General features: G+C 50.8%; 2 protein-coding genes across 12 annotated transcripts in view; one reads left to right on the top strand and one right to left on the bottom strand.

Moving 5' to 3' along the window:
• Positions 1-6,822, top strand: part of PLCD4 (phospholipase C delta 4) — a 26,863-nt gene extending 20,041 nt beyond the window's left edge. For 2 of the 4 annotated variants that reach the window (XM_078147688.1, XM_078147687.1), the window contains 9 exons: positions 610-811; positions 1,558-1,702; positions 2,435-2,587; positions 3,177-3,377; positions 4,474-4,630; positions 4,939-5,055; positions 5,232-5,398; positions 5,665-5,800; positions 5,895-6,822. In XM_078147688.1, coding sequence (XP_078003814.1) covers positions 610-811; positions 1,558-1,702; positions 2,435-2,587; positions 3,177-3,377; positions 4,474-4,630; positions 4,939-5,055; positions 5,232-5,398; positions 5,665-5,800; positions 5,895-6,271 — 1,655 coding nt within the window. In that variant the 3' untranslated portion in view covers positions 6,272-6,822. The remainder of the gene's footprint in view (positions 1-609; positions 812-1,557; positions 1,703-2,434; positions 2,588-3,176; positions 3,378-4,473; positions 4,631-4,938; positions 5,056-5,231; positions 5,399-5,664; positions 5,801-5,894) is intronic. The other 2 variants (XM_078147689.1, XM_021002796.2) reach the window with 2 other exon arrangements.
• ZNF142 (zinc finger protein 142) lies at positions 3,946-23,292 on the bottom strand. Of its 8 annotated transcripts, none has more exons than XR_013483432.1 (12): positions 22,870-23,178; positions 22,463-22,510; positions 21,253-21,337; positions 20,622-20,948; positions 18,963-19,565; positions 17,869-18,090; positions 14,454-15,266; positions 13,368-13,545; positions 10,044-12,972; positions 9,470-9,575; positions 7,728-8,320; positions 3,946-7,172 (listed from the first exon to the last, which is right to left on the bottom strand). XR_013483432.1 is itself a non-coding variant. In XM_078147677.1 (11 exons), exons 4-11 carry the CDS (start codon positions 20,899-20,901, stop codon positions 7,863-7,865), a joined length of 5,589 nt encoding a protein of 1,862 aa, XP_078003803.1. In that variant the 5' UTR covers positions 20,902-20,948; positions 21,253-21,337; positions 22,463-22,510; positions 23,188-23,292; the 3' UTR covers positions 7,696-7,862. The 8 variants fall into 8 exon arrangements, 6 of the variants coding, with proteins under 6 accessions (XP_078003803.1, XP_020858437.1, XP_078003804.1 ...); XR_013483433.1 differs by having other exon boundaries at positions 7,803-8,320; XM_078147677.1 differs by lacking the exons at positions 3,946-7,172; positions 22,870-23,178 and adding an exon at positions 23,188-23,292 and having other exon boundaries at positions 7,696-8,320.

The following is a 23,292-nucleotide window of genomic DNA, read 5'->3' as shown; positions in this document are numbered from 1 at the left end:
GATAAGTTTGATGGGATGCATACTCAGAGATTCTTATTTCATTGTCCCATTTTCATCCCTCCCTCAGATCTTAGAATTCGAAGGAGCTCAGAATTCATCTAGTCCCATCCAGGGGTTCTTAACCTGGTCCATGAACCTGTTTCTAAAATATTTTGATAATTGTATTTTAATATAATTGGTTTCCTTTGTAAAAATATGTATTTTGTTTTTATGCATTTAAAAGCATGATTTTGAGAAGGGGTCCCCAGGCTTCACCAAACTACCCAAGGGGGCTAAGACACAAAAAAAGGTGAATTAATCCCTAAACCAGAGGCTTCTTTGACTCTGCCTCAATCTGTATCGCTTATGACAACCAACTGGGCTTTCAGGGATGCAGGCAGCAGTCACCAGTCCAAGGGCAGTCCCCCACTGTCATTGTTACTTTCCAGACATTGAGCTTATTTCTCCTAATCACATGTCCCCTTCTTTGCTTATGGCTAAAGTTAAAGCCTTAGCTAGGGAGTGTAGGGCTGGTGGGGTGGGGTGGTGAAGACTGTGGCAGAGGGCAGAGCTATATTCTCAGATAAGACATTGACAGGATATTCCTATCTACCACTCTTTTTTCTACAGCCAAATTGCGGCATGTCCTGACCATAGATGGTTTCCTTGCTTACCTCTGTTCCCGGGATGGAGACATCTTCTCTCCAGCTTGCCGACCTGTCTACCAGGACATGAGCTATCCACTGAATCACTACTTCATTCACTCCTCACACAACACTTATCTACTGGGAGACCAGCTTCGAGGACAGAGCAGTGTAGAAGGCTACATACGGTGTGAAGCATGGGGTGGTGGTGAGATAGCATGAAGGAGCCCAGGGGATCTAGTGGAGGTGTCATTAGGACCATAGAGGAGGATGGAATGAGGTGTGGAGAGATTGAGGGAATTGGGGAGACCAGAGAGTCTATGTGATATCGATAGATTTGGGGACTGGAAAACAGAGCAGGTGGAGTTCCTATGGGTGGTCTATCATGGAGTTAACTGAACTTTATTATATGGTCATGGAATTTGGGAGGTCTCAGTAAAGGGGGGGGAGGCTATTTGGAGTCAGAAGATGTGGGTTTGAATCCTAGCTCTTCTACTTACTAGCTGTGTGACTTTGGATAAATCACCCAACCTCTTGGAACCCCAGTCTTTAAAATTAGAGGACTGAACTAGATGATCTCCAAGGTCCCTTCTATTTCTAAAATCCTATGATTCGGTGATTTATTCATTCATTTGTTTAACAAACATTTTTAGTCTAGCACATGACTAGGAAACTGAAGACCTGGGTTTGAATCTCAGCTCTGCTACTTGTAGATTTTAGGAGTCACTTAATGTCCTATAACCCCTAAAACAGAACTTAAAAAAAAAATCCCTGCTCCACCTACCTCACTGCATTGTTGTTACGATCAAAAGAAAAAACGGGAAGGAAAGCTTTTTGCATGCTACAAAGCCCTGATATAAATGTGAAGGATGATTATTATGAGCAAGGCTCTGTCTGACCTTTCATGCCCCTTGGGGTTGGAGGGGTCCTGCAGGGCTCTGAAGCGGGGATGTCGCTGCGTGGAAGTGGATGTATGGGATGGACCCAGCGGGGAACCAATTGTTTACCACGGACACACTCTGACTTCTCGGATCCCCTTCCAAGATGTCGTGGCTACAATTGCCCAGTATGCCTTCCAGGTGTGGACCCTGAGACTGGGGCACGAATAAGAAAGGAAGGTCTTAGCAAAGAGTGGCTGGGGTTGGGATTGGGAGTGGGGAGATAAGGAGATGGGACTGTGGATTCTAAGGGGCAGCGAGGGAGGGAACAGATTAGAGGGAAGAAGAGTTGAGGACTGGGGAGAGAGAGGGCTAGGAGCCAGAAGGACTAGGGAGATGGAGATCTTGGAGTTTAAGAGATTGCCCTGGTCAATGAATTAATCACCTAGTAGCCAACCTACACTGGTGGGCCTCTTCTCTGTACTTAGTAAGTAGACCAAATCTATGGCTGAGGTTGTACTCAGAACCATTGCTTCTGCTCATCTGGCATACTTGTGAGAACCTAGGGTCATCTCTAAGTAGAGGAATATAAAAAGTAAAGAATGAAATAAGGTGAATGGTGCCATACTTTCCACAGTTAAAATCTAGGACTTCCAGCTCAGCCCCAAAGGCCCTAAAGAGCCTTTACCAATCTTGGCCTAAGGATATAATCCCCTAGAAAATGGTCTTTGGCATTTAGACTGAGACAGCTTGGTATTCTAAAGAGTGTCAAGACCAGCTATGTTCAAGGGTTAAGGACACCTGGGGAAGCCTTTGCTAGGTGAGGACTGAGGAACTAGACTTTAGGGTTAGCAAGTGTTAGGTGAAGGTGGGAGAGGTCATCTAAAAGGCCTGGAGCCAGTATCTAAAACCACTAGTGCCTCCCCGATCCAGACATCAGACTTCCCAGTCATAGTGTCCCTGGAGAATCACTGCAGCTGGGAACAACAAGAGGTCATTGCCCAGCACCTGACGGAGATCCTGGGAGAGCGACTGCTCAATACCACCTTGGATGGTCTCCTGCCCACCCAACTGCCATCACCAGAGGTATGGGTATCCTTATTCCCCCACCCTCTGCTAGGTACCATCTTTTCTTAGACTTAGCTCCCTATCTCTCTAGCTAGGAGACTCTATAAATGGATCAGATTTAAGATTTTAGACCATAGATTTTTAGATTTGGGGTCATAGACCAGGGGTTCTTAAACCTGTTTTGTGTGTGTCACACACCCTTTTGGTTGTCTGGTAAAGCCTATCACCCCCTTTTCAGAATGTTTTTGAACACATAAAGTATATAGAATGAATGAAACGGGGAACCAAAGTTAGTGAAAATCTGTAATTTTCATCCTAAGTTTACAGATCCCCCTGAAATCTATCCACAGGTGAAGAGTCCCTGAATTAAATTCAAGTCTTCTGACTCCAAAGCAGTGCTTTTTGCTTTTTTCCTGCTTAGACATCCTCACCCTAAGGTGGTCTAGGCCTTTGCTCCCCACTCTGCTTGAGTAGCCAGTCTCCCTCAGTGGGGTGATCTGCAGATGCATGCACCCGTACTTCTGCTTGGAAGAGCAATTCAGGTTGGTTCCATAGTGAAAGGTCTGAAATCCTGTCCTGCCTCATTCCCTTCCTCTCATACTGTCAGGAGCTTCGAGGGAAGATTCTCCTGAAGGGGAAGAAGATGGGGACACTTGAGGAGGAGCTTGGGGAGGCTCCAGGGGACTCTGAGGAACTGGAAGAGCCTGAAGAAGAGGAGGAGCCCGAGCCAGAACTGGAGCCTGATGTGCTGGACTTTGATGAGACGGCCCGAAACGAGGACAAGAGGAAAAAGAAAGTGGGGCTTGAGGTAGTTTTAACCTGGCCGCAGGGTCCCTTGGATTTGTGCCAGACACTTATCATGGCACAACTATGCAACAGCTGATGGTGGAGATTCCGAGAAATAATGGGCAAAATCTGTGCTCTTTAAGGGGCTTACAAAGTATGTGTGTGTGTTGTGGGGGGAGATAATATACTTAGGAAATTATGATGAAGAACCTAAACTAGGGCCATTTATATGCATATTATGTGCACTGAAGGGGCTTACAATGTGTGTGTGTGTGTGTGTGTGTGTGTTGTGGGGAGACAGCAAACTTATAGAAATGACAGGCATGATGGAAAGCCTAAAGGAGGGCCATTTACATATACCTACGTGCATGAGAACACAGATATTTCTGCTGTAATTGGGTAACTGGAATTATGCTGTCTGGGGAAGTTAGGCAGGGAGTTTTCTGGAGGTGTTTTGAGCAAAAGTTAGAGGGAGAGAAGAAAAGCAGCTGGGCAGAAGAGGGCTAGCCTCCCAGGTATGGGAAGGTGGCTAGCTGTGCAAACTAGAGATAGGTTGCTGAAGTGAGGAAGGGGAGTCAGCACAGACAAGGGCTTTTTAAAATCCACAAACATTTATTAAGCACCTCCTAGGTGCAGAACATTGCTAGGCACTGGCTGGAGGGGGGATACAAAGTTTAGATGTCAGTAGGTTTTAAAAGGGAAACACTCCCCCTTACTTTTCACTCCCTGCCCTCTCCCCTACCCCACCCCCCAATTCTAACTCTTCATTACAAGAGAAGTGATGAATCCCGAATGTGCACAGGCAGACCACATGGTGGGTTCCAATGACACCATTAGGGCACCCAGGCTGCATTTATCCCCATTCCCACCCCAGGTTGTGTCCTGTCGGCTGTTGTGTCCATCTGTGTGTTGTCAAACCGGGCCCCGGGTCCTTGGTCCCATGTCTGGGTCCCCTCTCCTGCCCAAGCAGGTGAGGTGGGGAGGGAAGGGTTGGGAGGAGAATCCTAGTGGCGGTGGTGGGGAGGGCCTTAGCATGAGGGGCATGGTTCAATCTCAGGTCAGGCTCTTCTCTCTTCTTTCTATCCCATTCCCACTACCATCAGCTTTCTTCTCTCTAGAAATCCAAGACCACCCTGTGCCCAGCCCTATCGGCCCTGGTTGTTTATCTGAAGAGTGTTCCATTTCGAAGTTTTGCACACTCGAAGGCTCACTACCGCCTCTATGAGACGTCGTCCTTCTCTGAGGCAAAGGCCCGGCGCCTGGTCAAGGAGGCCGGTTAGGACAAGGAGAGAGTGAAATCGAGAGGGGGGATGTGGGCTGGGTGTGGTGTACCGGGGCACCAAAGTACAGGGAAGCTGCCAAGGACAGACAGGAAGGCAGTTGTGGGGGTGGGAGCGAGGACAGGAGGGAGAGACAGATTATGTGGGGCAGGTGGCCAAACAGAAGGAGACAGAAGAGTCTGAGCAGTTGTGGAGCCGGAGTAACTCAGAGGTCCTATGGAGACAAGTCCTGGGGGAAGAGCAGAGATGGGGTGGGGTTCTGTGGACAGCTCAACTGCCCCTCACTCCCAGCTCCTTCTGCAGGGAATGAATTTGTGCAACACAACGCCTGGCAGCTGAGTCGGGTGTATCCCAGCGGCCTGAGGACAGATTCCTCCAATTACAGCCCTCAGGAGCTATGGAATGCAGGCTGCCAGATGGGTGAGGGGCGAGGGGGCCCACAGTGAAAAGGTGCAGAAACGCTAGGGGGTGGGAGACCGCACTCCCGACTGGGCAGTCTAAGCCTGGGGGAGAGGCTGGACTAGGGTGGGGGAGGGTCACTGAACCATGCCCCACCATCTGAATCGATCCCCCTCCCTTTTCTCTGGCCTATCAAGTGGCCCTGAACATTCAGACTGCGGGGCTGGAGATGGACCTTTGTGATGGGCTTTTTGGTCAGAACGGTGGTTGTGGCTATGTGCTGAAGCCAGCTTTTCTGTGTGACCCCCAAAGCTCCTTTCACCCCGAGAGGCCACCCAGTCCCACTCTGACTCTCCTCATTCAGGTGTGGCACTATGAGGAAATAGAGCGTGAGTGTGTGTGAAGGAAGTGGGGCAGGGTGGTGAGGATTAATGTGGGTGGAGTGAACATGTTGTTTAAATCTTATTTGTTTGGATGTGTTTTAAACTGCAAAGTACCTACGTGGAAGGAAACTTCAAGTCTAGCAAACTCTACCTTAGACAATAACACCAGAGATTCTAGGGCTAGATACTTAGAGGGGCTGAGGGGAGCTACGTGGGCAGCTCTGCACCACTGACTGTCTGGTTGCAGGTGATCAGTGGGCAGCAGCTACCTAAGGTGGCCAACAGCAAAGAAGGCTCTATTGTGGATCCCCTGGTTCGGGTAGAAATTTACGGAGTGCCAGGAGACACAGCCCGGCAGGAGACCAGCTACGTGGAGAACAATGGTGAGGAAGACTGGCCCCATAAAGTCCCTGCCAGGTAGGGGGAAGCGTCCCCACCTCCATTTACTGTAGTCAACACTGTCTCCTGGCCCACCAGGTTTTAACCCCTACTGGGGGCAGACACTGCAGTTCCGGGTGCGAGTACCAGAACTTGCCCTCCTACGATTTGTGGTGGAAGATTATGACAGGGCATCAAGAAATGACTTTGTTGGTCAGTACACAGTGCCTTGGACCTGCGTCCAACAAGGTGAGCCTGCCTGTCTAACCTTTCAAGCCTCAGCCTCTCAGCAGAGCCTGACCCCAAGCCTAGCTAAGGGACAGGGTTCTTCCTGCACCACGCCCACACCGGTCTTTCCTCCTCTCTCAGGTTATCGTCACATACATCTTCTCTCCAAGGACGGTACAAGTCTCCATCCTGCTTCCATTTTTGTGCACATCCAGATGCGGGAGGAGCTGGGTGAGGACGGAGACTGAGTGAGAAGCATCAGCAGTTTAGGTGAGTGGTTCTTTCCTTTCTTAGCAGGTATCAGGGAATGCTAGGGGGGGTACTCCTAGGAGTAAAAATGGGCTCCCAGATTAGATGGGAGTTTCTCCTTTCTTCCCTGGGCCTTGCCCACCTCATCACTCCCTCTCTCCTCTCAGGTCTCAGCTTCCCCGGCCATTTGCTTCTTTCCCGGTTATTGTCATGCCACCAGAATCCCTGTCCTCTTGCTCTCCCTGGAAGCTGCTCCTTTTGTTGTAGTCTTCTCCCTGGTCCAGCTCTAGGATTCTCACCCCCACACTGGGGCAAAGGATGCTGCAGCCCAGAGATGAAGAGGAAGCCTGGGCTGAGGAACCCAGAAGCGGGCCCTATATCCTTTGCCACAAGTATGGTGCTAAAGAAAAGAAGAAGCCAGGGCCCCTGGGGCAGAGGCTGTGGGACCACCAGGTTCCTGCACTCTGGACAGCACTGTGTCTGACCTGATCTCCTGCTGGCCTTCTCCCTAGGCCTGCCTGTACAAAATACAACTCCTCCCCCTAACTCAGTCTAGAGTGTAGCTTGTCCTTGTTTTGGAATAGGGAGAGTAGGAAAAGGTAGAGAAGGGCCCCAGAAGTGAAGGGCAGGGCTCAGCTTTGTTGGGAGGTGGGGAGAGAAGGCAGAGGGAACAAAGGTGCTGAGCAAGAAGTGGGAAAGCACCCTGGTGGGGTGGATGGTCCAGAAGGGAAGGAAGAAGGAAAGAAAGATGCAGAAGGCCTGAAGCCAGATCTCACCTAAGGCTCCTGGATCATGGAGGAAGGCCCTGGGCGGGCCATTACCTCCAGAGCCCTCTTTCCCCATCTCCAGCTCCTGAAAGCTGCTGGTCAGCTTCTGGGTGTGTCTCAGGGCTGGGGATTCCTATGGAAAAAGAGGAAATACAATGTTTATCTGCTCCAGGCCTTCCCTCTTGCTAAAAGCTCCTTTACCCGAGCCTTTCTCAGAGCTGGGGTGAGGGGCACGAGTAAAACAGGGGGACAGGGATCAGGGACAAGGACAAGAGTGAAAGCTTGCGTCAGTCTCGTATCTGACACTAAACTCCTATATTTCAATGGGGATGGGAAGGATTCAGAGAACAGTCTGAGAAGGAAGGGCAGAATAAAGTGCCAGCTTGGTTAAGATAGGTTAAGAAAAAGACAGACATGAATCTAAAGCTAGAGATCACATCCTGTTTAAGTTGCTTTGTACAAAGTATATGCTATTAGATGCTTAATAAAGATGTCCTGATGATGATGAAATAGTGAAAGATGTGACACGTAAGAAGAAAAGGCCTTTAAAGAATTGATAAAATCCAAGCCCCTGAATTTAGGATTTCTAAAGGAAAATCTTAGGGATCCTGAGGACTAAAAACACCTTAAGTGTAATAAATCATACTCTGATCCAGTCATTGTTACACAGCTGTACATTTCATAGTACCCTATGCCCCACCCTAGGAGGGGCCCAGCCTCCCAGAGGTGACGAAGCCAGCAATTCCTCGGCCCTCCTCAGTACCAGTATCTGGTTCGGGTCCAGGCCCTTGTCTCCTGATGCATGACTTCTTAGAAGCCTGGCTCAGCCTTCAGGTGCAGCAGGACCTAGGGGAACAGGATCCTCAAGCTGCACGTCATGAAGATGCACTGTTGGGGTGGTGGGGTCTTTGCCCACACTCTGGCTGGGGTCAGTCTGGTCAGGATGGTGCCTCCTGACATGCTTGACCACCTGAAACTTCTGCTTGGCTTTGTAGCTGCAGAGGCGGCAGAAGAAAGGGTGGTGGTCAGTGTGGGTGAGGGCATGGTGGCGGAGGCCAGCAGCCCAGCGGAAAGCTCGGTGGCACACGTTGCACACATACGGCTTGTCCTCACTGTGCTTCCGAAGGTGGGTGCGTAGCAGAAACCTTGTCTTGAAGGCCTTGCCACACTGCTCACACATGAAGGCCCTGGCCTCCTGATGCCGAGTCTCCTGGTGCACCCGGAGTGCATCTGCCCGGTTTGTACAATACTCACACTCAGGACACTGGTACGGCTTCAGTCCTGCCAGGGGAGAAAAAAGGGAGAGGAAGCTCAGTACCCAGTCCTGAGTGACTTACCAGCAAACAGCATGACAGGCAAATGGCTTGGAAGGGACCCAGCTGTATTACAGCCACGAGACAAGCATCTGCCTTGAGATGTGTCCTCAACACCTGGCCTGGTAGTTGTACAGGCATGAGACCAAGGTCCCCGACCTGTGGCTCACAGCTTAACCTGGACTTTTAGCCTTTCACTAGAATAGTTGGGAGGTGAGGCCAGGAGCTGGGGGTGGGCAGAGAAGAGAGGATTCTAAGCAAGGGGCAAAGAGTGTTGTTCAGAGCTTACACATAAGCACGTTCTGAACGAGGCTCTTTCCCCCTAGTTTTAGCCCTCCTCCAGGGAGCTTTCAAAGCTGATGCATCAGCTCTGACCACTCACATTACTCCAACCCTTAGAACCCTATTCTGGGGATTTCTGATTTTTTCTCCTGCCTTCCCCATAAGACTGCAAATTCTTCAAAGGCAAAGACCATGTCTGCTCTTTCCTTTGTACTCCACAAAGGCATTCAATATACATCACTGACTGGTCCCTAAACTGCCACCTTCAGGATAAGAAGAAGCAATGGCTACCTACAAAGGGTCCAAAAAGGACAAGAAAGAAGTGGCCAAAGGACTCGCCATTTGTGGAGAGCCTCCAGAGTCTCGTTTTTTTAAAGAAACAAATAATAAATACTAGTCTAAGTCAAAAGAAAGACAGGTAAAAGGGGATGGCTGGGAAGAAATAAACAATATCGACAAAATCCTAGGAGCCTTGAGAATTCCTCTGATTTGTCTAAGAGTGCTATGCTGGGCAAATGGCCATCTGCTGTATGAAACCAACTGATCAATAAGCATTCATTGAGCACTTGCTGTGTGTACGGAACTGGAGATACAAAGATTAAAAAATAATACAATCTCTGCTCTCAAAGTGCTTATATTCTATCTCGGGGGAGAAAGACATGATGATTTGCCTTTTCATTTCTCCTGAATCAGAATAACTCATGCCACCTCCATGCAGGAGCCAAGTGGCCCTCTCCTAAGTCACTCCAGTCCTGGCAGGCCTGCTGCCTCAGTGAGGCTAAGGGAACCACAGGGGATCCTTAACCCACCTCCTCCTCACAAAATCCAGACTCACCTGTGTGCTTAGTCATGTGATATTTGAGCTGGTTTACCCACTTGCATTTGTAGCCACACTCGGGACACAAATATTTACGCTCCTCTTTGTGGATTCGCATGTGGTACTGGAGATGGGGAGAAAAGCAGCACAACAGAACGAATGGATGAGGTGCACCCTAGGGCCCCCCAACCCCTTCTCTTGCATTTTCAATCACAGCTCCTGGGAGCTGGGAACGACAGGTAAAAGTGTGGCTCCTCCACTTAGCCCTTTGTCATACCCTGTCTCTGCCCCCATATCTTAGGATGCAGGCTTTGGAGGTCCCAAGTTAGCCCGACCCTCGCTACTTTACAGAGAAGGACACCTTGGGTCTGGAGTTTCCCCTTTCAGCCCTGGTCTCTAGATTTCCAGGTTCAGCTGAGCTCACCAATGGATCATCAAGGACTAGAGGAGAGCACCATCATCCCTGAGCCTCCAGCCAGGCAATGCACATGATGGACCATCAAAGACAGCCCCTTTCCTGTTCTTCCAACCTTAACCTCTCAACCATCCACCTTGACCCCAATGGCCAGAGGACCCCTGCCCAGCCCCTCACCTTGAGGCGGGAGGGGTCAGCACAAGCATACGGACAGAGATGACAGCGGTACGGCTTCTCCCCAGTGTGGATCCGGCTGTGCCAAGTGATCTTCTGCCTGTTCTTGGTGCTGTACGCGCAGTCGGTGCACTTGTACAACCGTGTTCCCCCATGCCCCTTCACGTGGTGATCGAGCACCAGCTGGTGTCGGCAACCAAAGTCACAGAAGGGGCAGCGCAGTGGGGGCCCCCCAGCCCCACCATCCCCTGTGCCCGCCTTCTCGTGCTGCTCCAGGTAGTGCTTCACAAGCCCGGCCCGCTCCCGCGCCGCGAAGCTGCACAGGTGGCACCGGTGGCTGAAGTGCTGCTGCCTCCGATGCTCTTCTAGGGCTCCCCGGCTGGAGAAAGCCTCCTGGCACGCACTGCACTCCAGCCTGGGGTGCTGTTTGCGAGTGTGGCATCGCAGGCCAGCAGGGCTGGGGCAAGAGAGGCCACAGTGAGGACAGTGCAGAGGGCCTTCGGAGGCCTCAGCGGGTGAGCCCGGCGCCGAAGGCGCAGGGTCTGGGTGTCGCCTCAGCGCGTGCTGCTTCAGCGCTGTCTCTGAACTGAAGCGGGCTTCACACCGGGGACAGGCAAAGGCTGGCGTGCCCTGGTGGCAGCTATTAACGTGTCGGGTGATGTCGTGCTGCAGGTAGCCGCTGTAGTCACAGAGTGGGCAAAAATGAGTGGGCGTCTTGTCATGGACCCTCAGCCTGTGCAAGCGCAGCTTGGAGTTGGTACCAAAAGTCTGGGGGCAGGACCCACATGGGATGCGGCCCACTCCCGTGTGCCGAGACTGGTGAGCTTCCAGGCGGTAGCGCCGCGTGGTGGAGAACTCGCAGAAAGGGCACTGGTGGGGCTTCACTCCTTCGTGCTTCAGCCGCCGATGCTGCTGCAGGCATCGGCTCTGCTTGCATGTGAAGCTGCAATCCTGGCACCGTAGCAGGGGGCGGGGACCTCGGGGGACTGGCGGGGCAGGGGAAGGTGCGAGGGCTGCCTGGTGTTGCCGCGTCTGGTGGAGCCGCAGAGCGGCTGGACCTCGAGTAGTGAAGGGGCAGAGGCTGCAGCGCAGCTCTCGGGGTTCAGCCCCGGGGCAGCCCCGGGCCTGGTGCGTCCTGAGAGCTCGCTCCTGCCTGCAGCTGAAAGGGCAGGTGGGGCAGGAGAACCGGGCCCCTTTCTGGGGCTCCTGGGCACGATCCTCCCCAGCTGGGTCTGGCTCCTCCCGGTTACTTCTCGGCCCACTCTTTTCCCCGCTGCTTGGGCCTGGCTCAGCTCGACAGGTCCCGCTCCCACGTTTGCTGCCCCAGCTCTGGCCCCGGCAGCCCTCGGTTACGTGGGAAGTGATGGATGACAGACGGGAACACAGGAATGGGCAGGCACGGCAATGGAACTTCCCCTGCTTGAAGTGGAATTCCGCAGGTGATGCCTCGGGCGTGGAATGTTCTGTCGGGGCTAACGAGTCAGAGGGGGGGCCCCGGGTCTCACTGCCTTCCTTGGCTGACAGGGGAGGCTCAGCAGGGGGATCCTCAGCAGGCACCAGCTTAGCTTCCCAGGTCGCAGAGCAGGGCATCTCCTCACTCATATTCTCCAAGGCAACAGTAACAATAGACTGAGAGTCCCGAAGGGCAGGAGAGCTGGGTTTGAGCGAAGGCTTATTCTTTCCGAGCAGGACAGGGCATTTCTTGAGGAGGTGGGTGTTCAGCCCACGCTGCTGCTTGAAGCTGGCCCCACATCCTGAACAAAGGAGGGGCTCCCGGCGGCCCTGGCACCCAGTCTTGGTGTGGAGCCCTAGTGCCTTCTCACGGCGGGTGACGAAAGGGCAGTGTGGACAGCGGAAGGCCCGTCCTTCCCCTTGCACCACCAGCATCTGCACCCGCCCCTCCAGTACCAGGGTTTCTGCCTGTTCTTTGTCCCGTCTTCGTAGTGCTTTGAGCACTGATTCTGACTGCGGGAGCTGGGACAGGGCTGGTGCCCCAGGGGACGGAGGGGGCTCAAAGGGTCGCTTTACATTAGCAGGGGGGTCATCCGAGGATAAGGGGTTTCTAGGGGAGTTGGGGGCAGACTTCTCTAGCACAGGTTCCCTCACAGATCCTAAGTCAGATTGACCGCCATTTGGGAGCTCTGGCTCTTCCTCAAAGCCAGGCAGAGCCTCCAATGTGCCATCTGGCTCCTCTGAGGCGCCCAGATGCCCATATTCCATAGGGGATGTCTCTGTCATTTCAGGGGGGGGAGGCCCAGAGGCAGTCTCCAACTCAACACGTAATGCCTCCAGGTGCAGGGTACAGCCATCCTCATCCACCTCCGCAGGACTGGGAGACTGCCCCACAAAGTTATCCTCAGGGGGGGCACTAATTTCTCCTCCTTTTCCCTCTCCCTTCTCCATGTGAATCTCTGACAACGCTTGGTTAAAGCTGGACTCGACTGACTCCACAGGCTGTGGGCACTGTCCCTCCTCCTGGGGAGAGGACTGGCTTGAGGCCCCTGGCCCTGGTAGAGAAGCTGGGCACTGTTTGGTGCCATCCTGCTCTTGGCTAGCATGTCCGTGCGGCCAGGTCTGGGCCCCAGGCACGTAGCCGTGGGCCTTCCGCTTGTGGAAGAAAAGAGTGGTGTTGCTGAAAGTACGGTAGTCACAGAGGGCACAGCGGAATTCTCGCAGGCGCGTGTGTTTGCAGTTTTCGTGGCTCAGCAGGGCCTGTTTGTGGCGGCTCTGGTAGCTGCAGTATCGACAAGGGTACAGGGGGGCTGGAGCTCCTGGGCGGTGCTGGGAGGCCATGTGTTTCTGCAGCTCATATTTGCGTTTGCAGGCAAATGCACACACTTCACACATTAGGGACTTGCCCTGGTGGCGCAACTTATGACTGCTCAGCTGGTCGGCACGGTGGCAGCGATAGGAACACTGGTTGCACTGGTACCTGGGGAGGAAGAAGAGAGAAAGGAGGGACAGCTTAGATGCAGCCTCGCCTCCCCTTTCCAAGTCCAGACTCGACGGGGCCTGTGAAGGGCCTCTCGCTGAGTCTGAGGGGAAGAAGGATGGGCTCATGTGGACATGGGCCTGGGCACACGAGGACAGGTGTTCAGCTTCACGCGCATTTCCTGAGCCAGGTCCAGGAAGGGTGAAGGGATCGTATAGTGGAACCTCACTCTCATACACAGAAGTTGTCAAGAGTAAACGGAGGGTAGGACAAAGGGACCAACGCCGGGAAGCAGCAGGGAAGAGGAGGTTTGAGGGCGAGGGGACGGGGGCAGAGCCTGTCTGTGTCAGAGTATGAACCAGGGCTGAGGCTGCACAAGGGCACCAGGTGCACACCTGAGGTCGCCGGCATGCTTGCGCATGTGCACACTGAGGTAGTGTTTCCACTTGGTGACGTAGCCACATTCGGTGCACATGTAATCCTTGGTGTTTGAGTGGGTCAGCATGTGTTTGGACAGGTAGCTCACATCTCGGCAGGTGAAGTCACACAGCTCACATTTGTGGGGTTTCTCTCCTTGGGCAAAAATGGAAAAGGGGGAGAAAGCAAGGGTGAAAAAGGGCCCCATGCTGTCCCCTGTCCTCTGCCTCCTTCACTGCCTCTGTGCAGGATTCCTGTAAAAGGCAGCTTCCCCCTTGTAACCACTGTGACGCTGGATAGGGGTCCAGGTGCTCACGGTGTCCAAGGGAGAGACTTAAGTCTCAATTACAGTCACATTTCCCAACACTGTCTTTTGTCCTTAGCCACCCTCTTTTCCAACTTCTATGGGCCAGCTTCAGAGAGCCACAGAACCCCACAATCTATCAGAGACAAGCTTAACAAAGACAAACGAGCCCTGCAGAAAAGGGAAGAAAGTAAAAGTGGGATAATTTGAATTGGCATCAGAGCCTTCTGTTCAATTTCTTTTTACTATTAGCTAGCACACATGCTCTGCAAACTTTTGGAACTGGTCAGAATCTCAGACTCATCAATTCTTAGGTCTGAATGAAGGATGCAGGAGCAGAGGAGATAAATTATACCACCTTCAAGATCCCTGGGACTATTATGAAAAGTCTTAGGCATAGGAGATTATATAAATGAAGGGTTTTTTGGACAGTTAGTAAACTCAAGATGCCCAAATATTGTACTCTTAAACCAAGTTCGGCACATTGATATATTCACAAATAGAGCACAAATTGGGGTTTGTGTTTTCCACTGGGTGGGCTAAGAAACTGGGCATTCCCAGAAGCCAGCATGGAAGTGACAGAGTGTGGATGACAGTGAGTGGAACCACAACTTCCAGGTCACTGACACCTTATTTGCAGCCTCTTTAAGAAGAAACCTTTAGTAACCCAGATGGAGATGGTCTTCTCCACGCTCCCCCCTAAAGTGCTTAGAAGACTACCCTAAAACTGGGTGAGAACAGGAGGGAGGAGGAGCCTTACCAGTGTGGAGCAGTGTGTGGCGGATGAGCACCCTCTTGTGGGCAGTAGCAAAACTGCACTCGGGACACTGGTGGATCTTCTCGTGGGCATGCATCTTGCCCACGTGGTCTTGGTAGGCCACAGGGTTGAAGGTGGCAAAGGGACAGAATGCACAGCGCAGTTCCTCACTGCCGGGGTGCCCCTGTTTCTTATGCTTGCGGAATAGGTGCTTGTTGGAACAGGCAAAGTCACAGTGTGGGCAGTGGAACGCATAGTGGCTCTTGCGGTGGGCCTCCATCGCTTCGGCCGTGGCGAAGAGCATGGGGCAGGAGTGGTGCCGGCACTCTACCGCTCGCACCCCGTGGGCCTCCCGGAGATGCCGGATGAAGGCCTTCCGGTCAGGGGCAGCGTGGCTGCAGCCCTCCTGGAAGCAGTGCAGGCGCGTGGGCTCAGCAGCGTGGCTCTTCAGGTGTTCCTTGAGAGCCTGGCTGAGGCGGAATTCCTCGTGGCACACAGGGCATGTGTAGACATCCGAGTAGAAATTGGAGATATTCTCATGCATGCTTGCCATGTGCCGGTTCAGAGCATTCTTCTCCACGGCCCGGTAGTGGCACAGGGGGCAGCGGTGGGCCTTCTCACCCAGCTCCCGAAGCAAGTGAATTTTGAGCTTGCTCTTACTGGTGAAGAACTTTTGGCAGTTGGGACACTGGAGGCTGGGATCTGGGAAGTGCAGGTGGAGATGCTCCACCAGGTGGGTCCGCTTCTTGAAGCAACGCTTGCATTCTGGGCACATGTGGGTCTTGAACAAGGATTCAGAGCCAGCAGCCACATCTCCTGGGAAGGGGAGGGTGACAGAGAGAGTCAGGAGCAGCTCAAAGAGGGTGGAGTACAGGGTCGGGGCACTGAGACTCAGAGGAGAAAGGGCAGAGAGAGACAACAGTAACTAAACTGACAGTACACCCTTCAGGAAAACACAATTAACTCTTGATGATGTTAAGGAACACAAGCCCCAGAAAATCTCCAAGACTTGTCACCCCTCTAAATCAATCAGTCAAATAATAGACAAATAATAGTTTCGTCCTTGCCCATTCCATTGCTTTAAAAACTTTTCCTAGAACCACACAAAAGGAACAGAATTTCAGATACAAAACGGGCCTTAGAGGTCATACAGTCCAACCTATTCTTGAAAAAGGGCCCCCGATTTGTACTGGAGCAGTTAGGTGGCATAGTGGATAGAGCACCAGCTCTGAAATTAGGAGGACCTGAGTTCAAATCTGGCCTCTTACCAAACACTTGACACTTACTAGCTGTGTGACCCTGGGCAAGTCACTTAACCCCAACTGCCTTAAAAAAAAAAAGGGCCCCCTCCACAACCTGCTTGACAAATGGTCCCCCAGCTTTGCTTAACAACTACCAGTGAATGAGAACTCATAACCTCCCCCAGAGCCTATTCCGCTTACTGGTAGCTCTAAACTGTTGGAGTGGAGTTTTTCTTTCCATGAAGTCTGAATTTGTACCTCTGTCACCCATTGCTCCTAATTCTGCCTCTTGGGGGTAAGCCAAACAAGCCTTCTCTTTTTTGCACATGGTAGCCCTTCAGATATTTGAAGACTATCACGTCTCTCCCTTGCCCAAACCAAAGCTTCGTTTGCCTAGTTTAAACATCTCTTGTACCTTCAAGCAGTCCTCCCATGGCATGAAAGAATGCTCTTCACTACCCAGGTAGCTTTGCTCTAGTGCCTCTCCTGCTCATCGATATCTGTCCTGAAACTGTCCAAAACTGAACACGAACCGAACAGTGTGGTCCAATCAGGAGAGTGGACAGAGAAATTATCACACCTCTTTACCCCTAAAACACGATGCTTTTCCTAATGCAGCCAAAGATGAGACGAGCTTTCTTGGTCGTCATATTGAACTATGGATCCATTCTTGGCTTGCAGTCCACTAAAACCCCCAGATCTTTTTCAGATGAATTGCCATCTAGCCATACCTCCATTTAGTACGTGCAGGGGTAAGTTGCTTCGGGAAATCCAAACTAGATTTTATCTTATTAGATTTGGCCCAGGTTCTGCCCTGTTCAGGTCTTTTCGAAACCTGATTCTGGCAGGAGTTAGCAATCCTTTCGAGCTTTGAGTCCTCTGCTAATTTGATAAGCCAGCCATCTATGCCTTTCTCTAAGCCAGTGGAAAGAAACAAACAAATAGCAGTGTTGTTGTTTTCAGTCACGTCTGACTCTCTGTGAGCCCATCTGGAGATTTCTTGGGAAAGATACTACAGTGGGTTGCCATTTCCTTCCCCAGTGGATCCATTTTGTCAGAGGATCAGAGGTTAAGTGACTTGCCCAGAGTCACACAGTTAGGAGATGTCCAAGTGTGGATCTGAACCCAGGTCTTCCTGACTCCAGGCATAGTGCTCTTCCCACTGAACCACCGGCTGCCTCCCATTAAACAGCACAGTTTCACTTATTTTCCTTGTAGCTGTCCCAATAAAGACAAGGAGGGAAGAGGTGCTGGTAAAAAGGAAAATTAGTCTGAAGCAGGAAGCCACAAGTAAAAGGGTGTGAACAACCCAAATGGTATCATCTTGTTCTGTAAAATGGAGAGGGGGTTAGAGGAAATAGTAGTATTTCCGGTATTCATCCATCATTCAGGACAGGCTCCCTGAAGGGCAGGTTTTAAATGCCGCTGTTCTAAATTGGGATAAAATGGAGCCGAGGCCAGCCCGGACAATACTCGGTGGTTTGATACGAGCTCTTTAAAACTGTTCTAACACAGAGCTATCTTTTCTAGTTAGGAGGCAGCCTTTTTACTTGCAGGAAACTAGTCCAAGATAAACAATCTAATTTAATCCCATTTCCATAGCTACCACATACCCTTCCAGAGAAGACAAGGCAAGCTGGAGAAGAATGTAACACCCCGATGGTTAAACTTGTAGCCCTGCTCCAGCTGGAAACAAAACCCAACTCAGATGCCACAAAGCCCCTCACCATTAAACTTACTCAAATAAAGTGTGGGGATCCTGGATTCCACCCCGGAGCAGTTCAAGTGGCACAATGGACTGGACTTGTAATCAAGAAGACCTGAGTTCAAATTCCGCCTTAGGGGGCAGCTGGATGGCACAGTGGATAGAGCACTGGCCCTGGATTCAGGAGGACCTGAGTTCAAATCCGGTCTCAGACATGTAATAACACTTACTAGCTGTGTGACCCTGGGCAAGTCACTTAACCCCACTGCCTAGCCAAAAAAAAAAAATCTGCCTTAGGTACTTGCTAGTTGCAAGAGTGGCCCTGAGAAACTTAACCTTTCTCAGCCTCAGTTTCCTCATCTGTAAAATCTGACAACAGTAACACCTACCTCGAAGGGTTGTTGTGAAGAAGACTCCAGAGATAAACCATATTTTGTAAACCTGAAAGCACTACCAGGGCTAATAAAGTCACCTTTGAATTGCCGGGTCCCTTTTCGTGTCTTTTGGACTTTCTTGCTGCTCCCACCCTTGGCTTCACTCTCATCTTCTTTTTTCTTCTCTTCTTTCTCCTCAGGAGACAGAAGGTCCCTTCCATTTTCTTCTTTGTCCTCCTCCTCTTCCACTGGCTTCCTACCAGGCAGGGAGCTACCCGCTCCTTCAGAAAGTTTCCCTTCACCTGAGGACCGTTCAGTTGCTGCAAACAAATTTAACCTGGTAAAGTCACACAGAAGTTAAATGGTGCCGCCCTTATGAACACTTGATATGGAGTAAGAGGACATGGGCTTTCATCCCAGGGCTGTTTCTTAAGACCTGAGAGACGTTGGGAAAGTCACTTCTCCTTTCTGTGCCTCATTTTCCTCATCTATAAAATGAGGGGGAAGGGGGAGGAATCAGACCTCAGCTTCCTTATAGCTCCAAGGCCAAGGATAGAGACCTTTTCCTTTCTCCCTTGGCCCAGGGATCCCAAGGGGGCTAAGATCACAATGCTGGCCTGTAATTCCTCCTATTCAGGCATTTTCAGCTGGAAACCCTAACCCAATTTTAGCCTGAGACCAGGCTTTCACCTTTAAACCTGTTTGTCTCATCCCTCTTCAGTTGCAAAGTCAAGAGTCAGCCATGCTCTCTCTGCAGCCTATGCACTGAGAAGAAGACATGGTCAGTGACAGATAAGGAAACTCCGAATTTTAGGTTCTGTTCCTTCTCTCCACCTTCCAGGTTCCTGTCACCTCCAAGCTCAAGAAAGTTCTGTGCTACCCACCCAACTCTGCCAAATATATTCTTCCTTTGGAAGGAAAATTAATGAAAAGGAATTAATGTTTGGGTTTTTTTTTTCTTCCTGAAGACCTTGGATTCTTCTGCCCAGGTGTGCTATTCAATTACCCATCCCTAAACTACTCCCCTATTTCAAGAGTGAACCCCTTTACCTTGCTCTTGATAAGATCTATTATTCTAACTGACAGGGGGAAGGAACCCAGCAGCCATCTTTCCTGCTGGAAATTAGAACCAAAGCCCACAAAGCTAATCTCCTTCAAATCAGAGTGGGGAAACTGACCTCTTGCCCCATACCTGGCTGCATCTCCTGAGAAGAGGGGTGCTGACTAGGAGCTGGCTGTCTGTGAGCCCCAGGTAGGTGGCTCCGCTGGTGCTGGCAGAACAGCTTGGCATTAGAGCCCATGTAGCTGCAGTGGCTGCACTGGAAGGGGTAATGGGAGCGGCGGTGAAGTTCCATGCCCTGCTGATTCCCAAAAAGCAAGGGGCAGGCACGAAAGGGGCAGGGCACGGGGACCAAACTGTGGGCCTGCTGTAGGTGGTCCTGTAGCCCCTTGCGTTCTCTAGTAAAGAACCTGCATCCTGGCTCAGAGCAGGAAAAGTCCTCAGGGGCGACCTGGTGGCTCGTGAAGTGGCTTTTCAGGGCCTGTGGCTGGGTAAATTCCTGCCCACATGATGGGCATGTTAGGGGATTCCCACCTGGTGGGCTGTGCCCCTGTAGGGGCTTGGGGAGGATGGAATCCCCAGGGTTCAGCTCTTCAGACTGCTGGGGGCTAGAGAGGCTGCCCTTGGATTGCAATATGGTGTTGGGACAATGGTGCAGGGCCAGCAGTGCGGGCTCAGGAAAGCTCTGCTCACAGCCTTCACAAAAGTACAGCTTCATCACCTTCACCAGAACACCTGCAGACAGGATGGCACAGAGACAGAAGTTCAGGGAGAGAGAAAGGGAGGAGACAAAGAGCTTAAGCATAGTGAGGAAGGCTGAGAACCAGCTTCAGATCCTGGCATACAGAATCATTCACTTGACAAAATGTTTACTGAGGAGCTAGCTGGAAGTCTGGCTTAATGATGTTACACACTAAGGGGGAACAGAGAAGACAGAGACCATATGGTCCCATCTTCACAGGCAGATATAACTAAAAAGCCATTTTCCCACTCTCCTTGGTCAGACCTCAGAACTTGCCTGGAATCCCAAGTCCAGTTCTGAGTTTCACAATTGAAGAGGGACATATGAAATATGAGGAGAAAAAGAAGAATACACAGCACTGACAGCAACTAAAAAACTATGATCCATGAGGGAAGGGGAAGACAGATGAGAACGGAGAAAGCTGAGAGGAAGAAGAGATAGATCACAAGACTTAAAGTCATGGTAATATCTTAAGCAGAGGAAAGAACCAAGAAAAATAAATGAAACTTATAGCACAAGGTATTGCAGTTAGATATCAGAATTTCTTAAAAATGAGTAGTATGATCAATATGGGGATGGCAGCTAAGGGACACACTAACTCAGGATACATGTTCAGCTCCCACCTTCAAATAATCTGTCTAGGCTGAGTTAGGTGCAGACCTGCCCAAGAACCTGGGTCAGTGGGTTGGGGTGAGGGTACACAACTAGATTACTTCTAGAAAAGTATGCCCATCTAGGAAACCTTATCTAGCATAAGGGAAAGTACACCTGAGAAGTACAGACATAGGCACATGTCTTAGAACAGTTTCCCTCTCATAATACTTCTTCCTAGAGAATAGTTCCAGATAGAAACCATCATCTCATCCACATGGGAGCAGAAGAAAACTCCAAGAAAACAGATTGTGCTTAGAATAAAGCTAAGACTCAAGATATTCCACAAGCAACATCTACTGACCATTCTCTCCCTTCTCCCCCACCAAGATGGCCATATCTTGAAACATTTTTATAAATATGGCTAACAACTGTTCTAAAAATCACAATGTTTATACCTGGGGTCTCTCCGGGGGCACTCTGGGACAAGTCTCCAGTGACAGCTTCTACGAAGATTTCCATGCTTCCTGCACTGCTCTCTGTTGCCGTGGCTTCCACAAGCAGGCAGTTTGAGTTGGCAGGCAGAGGTGGGAGGGTCTCAGAATAGGAAGGACTCTGAACTGGCCCTGGGACACCACGGTCTGGGAGGGGTAGGGGCAGTAGTAATAGCTGAGGGCACAGCCTATCCATTTCCTTACTGCTGTTCCCTTGTTGTGGGTCCAATAGAGTATCAGTCATAATTTTCCATATAGTTGCTGTATTTCCTTGGGACACTAGTAAACCAACTGAGAGAAAAAGCAAAAATGTCCAGTTAGTTTCTTCCTTGGGTCCGCATCGACTTTAGTAGCTCTCCAATAAGCCAAATGAGCCATCTAGTGTGGAGATGGTAAACTTGGAAGTGTCCAGTGGTTGCCCATTTGGGTATCACAATATATTTATGGTACTACTTAACATGAATAATTCAGAAAAGTATTCTTATTCATTATAATCAGTTTTAAATAGCAAAAGCAATTTTTAAAAACTACACACAACAGGACTACTAATGGAGAATGAATAGAGTGAAAAAAATACTAGATTTAGTCAGAGGACCTGGGTTTGAAGTCAGGATCTCCCACTCACTACCTGTGTGACCTTGAACAAGTCATTTAACTTCTTAGGTTCTCGGTTTTCTCATCTGCAAAATAAAATAGGTTGAACTAAAATCAGTGGTATCAAACTGAGAGAGAAACAGGGCCACTCATCTGTATCCCTGAAGGCCACTTATCGACTTTGTTTTAACATGTAACGTTTTCTATGTTTATTGTATTTCTATGTATTTTGTTATTGTTTCCCAATTACATTTTAGTCTGGTTGGGCCTATACTCTGGGTTGGCTGAGTGTTCAACACCCCTGAACTTGGTGATCTCTAAGGTTCCTTCCAGCTTCAAGTCTATAATCCTGTATCACACATAGGATTATATACAATAGAATTCCACATAGCACTATAAGAATACAGAACCCCTATAAGAATAAAGCCAAGATAACAAACACCAAAAAATGTTCACCAAACTAGATGTTCCGTAGCTTGATAGATATAAAGCACTGGGGACCCTTCTTGACACTGACATTTCATTGAATAGAAACTACTAACAATTTCTGAATCCAAAATAAACAAGCATGTAGTTCCATGAAGAAATGTGGGGACATTGGAGCAGCTAGGTGCCACACTGGGCCTGGAGTCAGGAGTATCTGAGTTCAAAACCAGGATCAGACACTTACTAGCTGTGTGACCCTGGGTGGTCAATGAACCCCAACTGCCTCCAAAAAAAATTGGGGGACAGAAATACAAAAGCAAGTGGCAGTTGAGATAGTTCTTCATATCTAAATCAAACATCACATGGAACTTACATCACATTACAGAATGCTATCAAATTAAAAGACTGGCATTCAATGGTAGGAGTTAAGTTTACCTAAGTCATCTAAATAACATCAGAGGTTGGAGGCTGAGGGAGCCTGTGGTAAGCCATGCTAACATGGGGAGCTACCTTGCCATTTATTGTCTTAGAAAGTTGCCAAGAGTAACTTGCCCAAGGTCACACAGTCAGTCTATCCAGAGGCAGGATATGAACCTAAGTGGTGGTGGTATCCACTATGCCATGCTGCTCCTTTTAAATAAAGTGTTCAAACGAAATCACGCTGGAAAATAAGCATGTGGATGGTAGCAATCACAAAAATGAACCATTCAGACAGCAAAGGCCTTGGTGGGGTTTGAAAGTCATGTTTGTAGGTGAGAAGACCAAGCAGGTAAAGAATACCCCACCTTGACAATCTGGTTCCTTCCTTCTTCAGGGCAGTCAAATTTCTATCCCTAGGAGAGAGATGCCAGGCAAGTCTATGGTTGGAGTCAGGCTCTCAACCCTGATCCTGCTCATTATACCCTTTTTCTGTTTGAGGGACAGGATGGAGGCTCTCACCTGGGAGGGGCGGGCTGGAGGGGGGATGGGGGGTCTCATATGGGCAGGCTGGATGGGGATGGGGGCGTTCTCCGGTGAGGGTGGTGGGGGAGTCATCATCTGGGCTAGGTGGGGGACAGGAATCTCTGCTAGGCTGGGGGAGATGTGGATCTCACACAGTGGGGCTAGGTTGGGGGGATGGGGGTCTCACATAAAGGGGCTGGGCTGGGAAAAGATGGGGGTCTCATACAGCGTGCTGGGCTGGGGGTCTCACCTGGGAGGGCTGGGGGCGGAGCCCAGCCGAGGGAGGCAGGTGTGGTGGGGGAAAGTCGGGGGGTATCCTTCGCAGGAGGTTATTGGCAGGGCGGGCGCGGCTCCGGAGCCCCCAGGCCGGGCTGGGGCTCCCCTGCTCCTTCCTTCCACGCCGGGGAAGGCGAGCGACTCGGGGCCGGCTTCTCAGCGCCCCCCCCCCCCCTTTCCAGGCCCTCCTCACGGTGATCCGGAGGGCACAGGGTGCTCTCCCCTCCGGGCCTGGGCCGTCTCTCCTCCGATCCCTCCCCTGTCCACCTCCCTTCCCTTCTCGGTCACACACCTTAGGGCCGGGGCGGCGGGAGCAGCAGCTCTATGGTCAGCGGGAGGCAGGAGCGGCCTCGTCAGACCGCCCTATGGGAGACCGCCTCCGGCCCAGCGGGCTTTG

Source organism: Phascolarctos cinereus, unplaced genomic scaffold (genome assembly GCF_003287225.1).
Source record: "Phascolarctos cinereus isolate Bilbo 61053 unplaced genomic scaffold, phaCin_HiC Scaffold_7;HRSCAF=346, whole genome shotgun sequence".
NCBI lineage: Eukaryota > Metazoa > Chordata > Mammalia > Diprotodontia > Phascolarctidae > Phascolarctos > Phascolarctos cinereus.
This window is presented reverse-complemented; position numbering and strand designations above follow the sequence as displayed.